This window comes from Chaetura pelagica, unplaced genomic scaffold, assembly GCF_000747805.2.
Source record: "Chaetura pelagica isolate M959 unplaced genomic scaffold, ChaPel_1.0 scaffold76, whole genome shotgun sequence".
NCBI lineage: Eukaryota > Metazoa > Chordata > Aves > Apodiformes > Apodidae > Chaetura > Chaetura pelagica.
In genome coordinates, this window is record NW_009970723.1 from 11,058,264 (window position 1) to 11,068,238 (window position 9,975).

The window sequence follows — 9,975 nt, forward strand, 5'->3', positions numbered from 1 at the left end:
CACTTCAGCTAGCAGGATGGGCAGTTTAAAAAGACTTTCCAACTGTGAAAATGTGATTTGGAAGATAGGAAAAAAATAATTTGGTGCCACGTGATACTCCTGGTAAAAATCTCTTCCAGAGGCTAGAACTGCACTTTAGTAACATGGAATGAGATATTTTTCTTCAGGCGAAGCATTGAATCCTAAACTAATGTCATATATTCTTTCTCCTCCCTCCCTGGCCTCCCCTTTTACCTTCTACTAGCATCTTGCCTTGATCTTCCGACGCACAAAGCGTCAAGATAAAGACACAAAAATGACCGAGTTTTGGCTGATTTCTGCTCCTGGGGAAAAAACCTGTCAACAGACATGGGAGAAACTACATGCAGCAACTACAAAGCATAACAATCTTTCTACTAATTCCAAGTTCAATATTCCGGACTTGAAGGTTTGTAAGCCCCATGTCATGTCCTAAGTAGTATGTTTGGTTTGCATCATCTTTGTTTCTTCAGACTAGAGCTGCAGATGGGAAATACTTATAGATTTTTAGAGAAAGCAGCTGACTTCTTTTGATCATCATGGCTGGATCTGAAAAATAATTTAGACAACAATTATCTTATTTGTGTTTGGTTTTTTTTGCTGTTGAATTTTGTGGGATTTTTTTTGTTTGGTTTCTGTTGGGATTTTTTTTGTTTTATTAGTGATGTTTTTTGGGGGGGAAGTTGTTTTGTTTTTCACTTCTGAATTGTCTGCTTATCCTTTTCTGGCTGAAACGCAGTAAAAAGGCTTGATTTAAAATACAGGAGTTAATTGAACAGCTCCTGTATTTTCTTTGTGCAGAAGTAACGTTCTTCTGTTAGAGTAGTTGTCTCTGTCTGAGCATTCCAGTGTGACCTGCTGATGTATGTTACAGAAAATTGCAAAAAACCTGTCTGAACTTACTGTTTGAATTAGTGAGAAGCAAAGAGAAACAAAATCTAAAAGCAGTTTCTCCTGGTTAAATACAGTTACCAGGGTATGGAAAAATTACGAGCCAGCATATTCATTAGGAACAGGTCTATCCTGTCCCTAAGAGGGACAGAAGCTGAAAATAATAGTAATATATGTATATATAATAGGAAATAGTTTGGCTTCTGTGGGCCTGATAAAACTGTTTAAGGACTGAGATCCTTTAGTCAGTGAAACAGTGATTTAGTCTCTATTGAAGAGCAGCATTATTAAAGACTGACTTGCCCTGTGGCTTGTGACTAGTCAAATCATTGGCTTCCTTATTCTTCATGTAGCTCAGAAAGAGGGGGGGTGTGAAAACGATTTTGTTGTGTTGTTACATAAGGAATTGTGCTCCTTTCTGCATCAAAGCTAAAGAGAACAGGAATCATGCAAGGTTGAGCATTCAAATATATAGAACAAAGATACTAGACTAAAAATAACATTAATAGCATCTTGATAAGATTCACTTATACCTAATAATATTTTGGCAAGAAATATAAACTTGTAGCTAAAATACTAGAGATGAGTGATCTTTTTGGAGGTATCTCCTACTTTAATTGAACAGAATGAACAAATATGTAAGGACTTGCAGAGATCCAAAGAAACACTGTTATATGACCTATTTAAAAATAACCACCTTTTGGCTATTTAGCTTCAGCATAGCTGTACTGTTTTTGTGCTTCGATGTCATAGACCCATTTGAGACTTGTTTATGGAAAATCTAAGCAGAATATTTTACTGTGTTGTAATTCTTGTGTTTGAATTATGCAGTCTAACATGGTTAAGTGTTATCCCATAGAGTACATATTATTTTAGATTATTACATGAAATTAGAGGGGAAGAAAAAAACCAATAAAATTTGCAGACAAGCTAGATATTCCATTACTCCAGATGCAAAAAGTCCAGACTCATGTTGGCCTGACAGCTGTGGTACTGTTGTATATTCAAACTTTTCAATGTCCTGTTATGCCTCCAGCACAGAGATACCTCATTACAGAAATTTCAGATTTACTCTAAAGTAGTACATCAAATGCAGAAGCAAGTGACTTGTGGGAAATGCATCCAATTCATAATGTAAACTTTTTTTTAAACAGCTTTTGGGTAGGTGGAAAGCAGGGTGAAAACTGTGTGCCAAACTAGAGCAAGTTAGATCTGATACAGTGGTGCTGTAGGGGTCAGCAAATGAAACACAGTGTGACTTTGTTACAGCAACAAGTCTGAAAGTACATTATTTTATGTAGCTCTGCAAAGCAACCTGTTCAGGAGTTTGAGCTTTTATCATTACTTGTTTTTTTCTGTGTTTATACAATTGCTAATGCATTTTGATCTTTCTTTCTAGGTTGGCACACTGGATGTTTTGGTTGGGTTATCAGATGAGCTGGCGAAACTGGATGCATTTGTGGAGAGGTAGCAGTTTGTTTTTACTAGCATGCAAAATACTGGAATAAATGATGTGATGATTTGCTGGGTCCTAATAATATACAGGTTATTTCCAGCTTATTTTTTTGTTTGTTTTATAGTGGTCCTGTGCAGGTAGTCAGCAAGCTAAGCTGCTCCTTTTCCTAGTATCTGCACTTGAAAAAATAAATAAATCTGTGCTTCTTGTGGGAAAGTGGGACATTATGCATCAGTGAAGGATGGTTATCCCTATAGTATTGGTGTGTGCTGTTGGATCCTGAGAACTGTTAAGAATTGAGCCTGAGAGCTGCAGGAAGTGGTGATGAAATGGAGTATAAACTGTTCTTTTAGTAAGTTAAACTAGTATTTGCAGACTTTGAGGAGGTAACTGTAGTTTGCTAATCCACAGAGATGATGAAACAGCATTAGTATTAAAATGCAAAAGCTGCTAATTTTGAAGAAGTTAATGGTCCTTTGAAAGTGATTTTGAACAAATGTAACAACTTCACATCACCAGAACATGTGGAGCCATGTTCTGTTTGAAAGAGAGAAGTTTTACGTAGTTGTTTTTAAATAGAAAAGGGAACTATTGGGCATGGCGCATTTAATACTAAACATAGCCTTTCTAGTGAGGAAGTCAGGTGTGTTATAGATTTCATGAGGGTTTAGGGCTCATCAGTTATCTCTGTACTTTCGTTGTCACAGTTGCCTTGTGTTTAATTTGGATTATTGATTGTTTCTACCTCACCATTTATTTTTAGAAAGGCATTAGGGTTTTGAAAGTTTCACAGACTTCAAAAGGAGGTTAGAGTATAGTGGAAATACACCTGAAGTCAACCCCTATTATCTGAAGGCAAGGGAAGTAGCATCACCTTGTTGAGAACAGATGAGTAGCAACACTACAGAAAGATTTAAATCAAGTTTTGGCATGTGTCTGAGAAGTTGGTCACCTTCAGTTACTGAGGCCAGTTTGTGCTCTTGCAAAGCTTACGCAAAGCAATCACTTCTTGATTTTTGATCCAATCTCTTTATTCTTTTCCCAGGAAATTTCAGATGAGTTTCATGAATGCTATTTCTCAATATTGTTGTTTTGTTTTCCATATCTTTATCTTTAATTTTTCAGTGTTGTAAAGAAAGTGGCCCAGTATATGGCTGATGTTCTAGAAGACAGTAAAGATAAAGTTCAGGAGAATCTTCTGGCCAATGGAGGTAAAGTGTTAACTACAATATGTGCATCCTAAAAGTGATAGGGAAGGTGATGATCCTGAAACATACTGGATGCTTCTTCTCTGTATGACCCTCTGGTATCCTAGTTTAGATGTGGAAGTACTTTTTTTGATGAGTCACTTGGCCTGAAATAGTTTATAGGATCCAGAATGGCAGTAAATTAATCTACATGTTAAATACTCATTTACAGAAGCCTTTTGATCCTTTAGGGCTGTGTTTTGTCATCACTGGTCTTTGGTGAAACAAAAATTACTGTGACTGATCACTGTAAACATTCTTTCTATAAGTCTGTCATTTGAATAGCTGTGATTTTATAAAAGCTATACTAAGCTTTTCCCAAATGCATTTATAAAACTAGTTGTCTCATGGAAATATTTGTCCATTTTATGATAGTAAAGAGTTACAGTAGTCTCTAAGTCAATATTTTGTTTTGAAAGCCATTTCATAAAATTTAACATAGATTGTATTGATGCAGGAGAGGCTCATATGAGGGGGAAACAAAGTGCAATGGTCCTAATTAACATAGTTACTCTGAGATAGGGGCTTGGAGTAGTTTGTCTCATAGTTTTACAAAACTGTTGCTTCAGCTGAGCCACATAGAATCATAGAGTGATTAAGGTTAGAAGGGACTATAATCTTTGCCTTTTTTGTATCATAACTCTCTCTTCTCCCACCCATTTCTCACACAAAGCAAAAAATAGTGGGTCTTGTCTGCACTTCTCCAGCCATCATTGACTTAGTAAATAGCATTTAGGGTCTACAGAGATGGAGAAGCCACTATTTGAAGGCAGAGGTCATGAATAATTTACAACTTGATTGCTTATTTTCAAATTCCTCAAGCAATAAGGTCCACAAACACTCAGTTACAGTACTCTTCTGTTACAGCAATCCTATATGGAATATAATATATCATTCTTTTTAGTGTCTGTCTTAACAAAGTTCTTTAAAATTTTAGTTGACTTGGTCACCTATATAACAAGGTTTCAGTGGGATATGGCCAAATACCCAATCAAGCAATCCTTGAAGAATATTTCAGAAATTATTGGAAAGGTAAGGTAATTTGTTTTATAAAACTTTTCTACTTGAACTTGAGATATTTATGCACAAAAGTTGGTACTCAAAGCTATTTGTCTGTTTTTGTTAGCTTCAAGTTACTTCAAAAACAACAGTAGTGTGTCTGGTAGCAGTATCTGTTTTAGTAACCAAAGAAGTATGTTAGGATGGAGAAAGGATTTTAAGAGTATTGCCTGGATGCCATCATGTTGTCTTTGCTGACTTTAGTTTCCTAAGATTACTGAGTTTACAAATACATAGCTAACAAGTGATGTCGTTTATGCTTAATTTTTTTTAATCTCATGTCCTCAAACTTTGTGGGCTGTTAGCAGTGAACCAGGGAGTGATCTTACCTTCTGAATGCTGTGGCATTTAGTTGTGAGGGGGGAAAAAAAAAAGCCTTCAATGTTAGATGTAAGGAAAGCTCACTTGATTGTTGTAATGGGTTTTCACCCTGTCCTGACCTTGGGAAAGTTTTTCATGCTTTGGGGCCTTCTTTTGGTTAGTACTTGCTGTGAGCGCTGGTAAGGTCTTTAGCAGTGACTTCGTGTGTTCAAACAGTGAGAGAGTTCTCTGTAAGCTACCCTTGCTTTTGTATCTTCCCAGCTTTTTCAGGTGGGTTTTTTTTCCCTTTTCTGTGATCTGCAAACTGGCTCTTGAAATTATCTTTGTTAACAGAATACCTAGAAAAAAGAATAACCTAGAAGAAAGCAGCTGTTCCAGATCATATAGAGATAGTCTTTAGTGATGGACATGTAGGAACCATAACCAGGGTGGAGAGAGGGGTTAGTGCTGTTATATTCGTGCCTTGCAATAACTGCAGATTCTCTTCATGTTTCTTTCCTGAATCTATTAGTTTAACTTTTTGCTGATTATGAAATTGTAATATATGGCACACAGCTGACTGAGAATGCAAATAACCTTTTTATTTTGATACTGTGTTTGGAGATAGCTTGAATCTACTTTAATTTAGTCCGCAAATTACATTCAGTATCTATTCCTGGAAAATATCTGCAGTGTGGAATTTTGTTGGAGTGACTGACTGACTCTTAAAATTTGCTCATTAAAAATATTCCACAGATATAAAATAATAATAATCATCATCTTAATATCTGATCATACATAAGCTTTTGCTTCTTCAGAAGGTATCAGAAAAAAAGCATTCAGCTGTTTACAGCAGCTACTTGACAGGTATAGGCATGAAGTTTAAGCTGGGAGAAGAACTTGCTAGGGAAAAGGGATAGAGAGAACATAAGTAAGGCAGGGTGATGCAGTTTCTATGTTCTTATCAAGGAAATTGTTCTTGAAAAAGTTCCTTTTCTTTCATTTGGCCTTAGAATAGGAGTGAAAGTTACTGAATTAAAAAAGAAAAAAGAAAAAGCCTTCAGCTGCGTTTTGTTTCATTTTTGGAACTTACCTGTTCCCAGAGTACAGAACTGTTTTTATAGCAATTAAGTTTGTTGAAAAAGCAACAAAGAATATGAAGGGATATGCCCTTCATTGAAGTACTAGCAAGGATTCATTGCATGTTATCCTGTGTCCTGGAGTTCACTAAACGAACCATATGCTTGCAGCAAAGTTGTATTCCAGAACCTGGACTTCAAATTAAATAACTGGCTTACATTCTTCTCCATCTAATTTAGGAACTCATTGAATTATTAAGCTGGATACTAAATGCAGAGAAGCAGATCTGCTGGATTTCAGCATGTATCATCCTATTGAGGGTTTACATTTCTCTGCATGTTTAGCTGTACTTATCTTCTGTAAGGACACTTCAAGGACACCTGTGTACTAAATCTAATTTCAAATAATTTAAAAAGGTTTTTGATTGTGGGCCACAGATACATCTCCATAATATGGAAAAAAGGAAGATGACTGAAATGCCTTGCATTGTTGTAGAAGAGACATCTAGGAAATGATGTCACAGGACAGTTTTGTCTACTATATAGTTAAAATCTTCACTTTGGCATATGGTTAACATTGAAATATAGGATAATTGATAGAGCTACATCAATTAAAATCTGTGAAGCCTTTTGACATGTTGATGTTAAAGTAACATGATTCAACAAGCTTTTCAAGTGGTACTACTCTTTCTGTATGGTTTTGAATTTCCCTCACTCACTATGGCAGCAGATTCTGATGTCTGCCAGAGTAAATAATGACAACTGCAGTGGGGAGTTTGGCAGTTGAGGCAAAACTATAGCAGTGTTGGAAACATTTAAAGTAAAAGGAAACTACTGAAACAATCCCACAAGTATTTTCAGCCTTAAACTTTCAAAAGTATTGTGAACCCCAGTGTCAATTCTGAAAACTTTGAAGATGGTATCTGTGAGAGCTATCAACCTAGTCATTTTTTGTTTTTGTAATAATGGTCATAACACTGTTTTGCATGGAGACAACCTTAATAGCCATAGTGCCCTAACCCAGCATTTTCAGCAACCCAGATATCTACTGAAATATGACAGCTTAGTTGTATAGTTACAAGAAGTCACTTACATATTGCCAATAACTATATGAGTGTTTTAAATATCTGAATTTTGCTGTGTGTAGAAATAGGTCCACTATGTTACTTTTGTTAGTGATATCATGTCTGCCTCATTTTTCACTGACATTTCTGAGTTATTCACCAATTCTACTACCAAAAGGAAGCTTGCACTGTCACTTCATTTGACAGTTTTATAAAAATATTTTTGAGAGCTCTGCTGTGACATTGAAGTTGGTGGTTCTACGTTCTCTTACATTTTAATAGGAAGCAAAGCTGATTCTGATTTACAGCAGACTCCAGACATTGCAGCAGTAACAGACTTTTGTCTAAGCAGTCATCTTTTAAAAGGCTGCTGATTTTACAAATTAGATTAATTTGAGTATTGACAATTAGGGAATGATAGATGGAACTGGTTCAGAAAGGCAGTGCTTGGTTTCAGTGGTTTCTGCTGTTTTGTCATTAACGGTGGTTGGAATTTTTGATCCTTGGAAAAAGTGGAGGGGGAGGTTATCGGTCTGGGAAAAAGTCCAAATGTGCAAAGGTTCTAGCTTAATAACTTCTGATTAATTTTCCCCCTAACCCTATCTTCCAGCTGTACAAAAAAAAAAAAAAAAGTAGTGTTAGTGCCATCTCTATTAGGAGAAAAAAGTTTTCATGAAGATGTGTGATTTGTGCTGTCTGCTGAAACATTCCACATGCTTTGCTGAAGGTTACAGCAATTAAGAATTAAACCTTAAATACTCATCTGTTTAAAAAGTAAACTCTTATTCTCAGAGTATTTTGTCTGAAGCATTGATTCATTTGTAAAGGTGCAAGCCCTTAACACGTTGCCAAATGAAACTGCCAGAATGTTCAGGCTTTTAATACTTCTTTCTGCTACAGACAAGTGTACTTACGTATTACCATAAAGAAGGTCACTATATAAATAAGTGAATTTCCTTTTAAGAGAGATCTATTTTGTGGAAATAAACTAAAATGTATTGTATGCAAACAAAATGTTTTGTCAACAGTGTAAGCCCAGAGGGTCCCTTGACTATGTGCACATTCTTGTTGCTGGGAATGTTTATACATTTGTACCTACATCTCACACCGAGGAGGCAGTGCAGCAGAGAGCAGGCAGCATGAGGATGCCATGTTCCTTCAGTTTTCCAACTGTTACTAAGTATATTGATTTTAAAGTATTTCCTAATATAGCATACATGCTCATAGGCATATGATTGGATGTTTAAGACATAATAATTGCTTAATTTATTTTGTGTTCTTCCACTTGCTGCCAAGTTCCCTAGCTAGAAATGAGTACTTTTTTGTTATAATTCCAATTAATCCTGGGTGATGGATTTGAGAAAGATGGCTTATTTGAGCAGCAGTGGCAAGCTAAATGTGAGAGTCAGAGTCAAAACAGTAAAACAGTTGCAACTTCAGTGTGAAGGTTTGAAAGATGAAGGCTGCCAGAGACATTAAATATACAATGCTGCCTTTGCTTGATCAGACAATGTATGTATTTATTGTCTGAAATAAATTACATTCAAATCCAAAATGCTGTTTATCCGTCTACCCTGGAATTGGCCTTGTGCGGCTTCAGACACTTCATAATATTTAAGTTTTTTATTAAATGAAGAAAGTATCTGTAAAACAGATTTTTATTCATAGTTGAGAGCCACTGCCAATGTAAATCAGCAAGTAAAAGATGGCTTTGTGAAGAGAGATGGTGATACAATTTATTGTATTTTCCTTTTCAAACAAACAAAGTGGGAAATAGGTCTGTTTGAGGAAAAAAAGGCATAGAAGATTTATGATCGTATTTAGAACTGCAAACAGTAACAGCCATTTGAAATTGGACAGATGTCATGCTTAGTTGTTATTCTGTCTTTGACCAAGGAAAGGTGTAAATTGCAGTAGGCAAATACAGGGCAACAGTGTCTCCTTTTTTGTTGTAGATGATGCAAATCAATAATGCTTTGGGTTACTTAATTCTTGATTTGCTATTCATAAAATTGTACCACCATTCTTGTCACTAAAACTCTAATGAGGGAAAAGTATAATGAGAAGTGAGATCATAGCTGGAGGAAATGCTACCCACTGTTCACAGGTGGACTTGAATTAAAGTAGGAAGGTGAACTTAAAATGATCTCTCTTGTCAGCTGAGACAATGTGTGGTAGCCTTAAGATGATGGAGTAAGGAGCAGCTGGATGCAGCAGCATGTCCAGTTGATATTAGAAGAGGATGTGTAACTTCTGTTATTGGTTGTTTTTTCTTCAAACAAATTCTAGATTAGAGTTGTCTCAGTTTGGAATGAAGCTTTTGAAGCACTAGGGAAATAAGTATTTTATCTTGTGTATTTGTCAGTAATGGCAGTTCTAAGCTTTGAAATTATGAAATAATTTAAAAATAATTATAATGCTTTAGACACTGTTCCTTTTCTTTGTATCTTTAAGGGAGTAAACCAGATTGACAACGATCTGAAAGCCAGAGCCTCAGCGTACAATAACCTGAAAGGGAACCTTCAGAATTTGGAAAGAAAGAATGCGTAAGTCACTTGTTTTTTTTTCTAATGTAGCACAGGAAAGTTACCTAATCATGAAAAGTTAGTAACGTGTGAAGGGGCACAGGCTCTAAACTTAATGTATTTTTGAGGTGTGTATCAATCTTGAATGGCAGCTGTCATAAAAGAACATGTATTACCAGCTGACTTGCTGGTAATAGCTCACTTGTGATTGAAGAGCACAAATCGGAGATGTATGTATGAGTAGTATCAATTGCTGGAGCTTTTCAGAGAAGTTTGCTTTTGAAGTGGTGTGTAACACTGCTATGTGGGTGTCTGTCTAAACAAGGAACTCTTTCC

General features: G+C 36.0%; 1 protein-coding gene across 1 annotated transcript in view; it reads left to right on the forward strand.

Moving 5' to 3' along the window:
* Positions 1-247: 247 nt before the first annotated feature.
* ATP6V1C1 (ATPase, H+ transporting, lysosomal 42kDa, V1 subunit C1) overlaps positions 248-9,975 on the forward strand; it is a 16,935-nt gene continuing 7,207 nt past the window's right edge. The window contains exons 1-5 of the mRNA XM_010006464.1: positions 248-427; positions 2,309-2,376; positions 3,491-3,576; positions 4,550-4,644; positions 9,569-9,660. Coding sequence (XP_010004766.1) covers positions 296-427; positions 2,309-2,376; positions 3,491-3,576; positions 4,550-4,644; positions 9,569-9,660 — 473 coding nt within the window. The 5' untranslated portion in view covers positions 248-295. The remainder of the gene's footprint in view (positions 428-2,308; positions 2,377-3,490; positions 3,577-4,549; positions 4,645-9,568; positions 9,661-9,975) is intronic.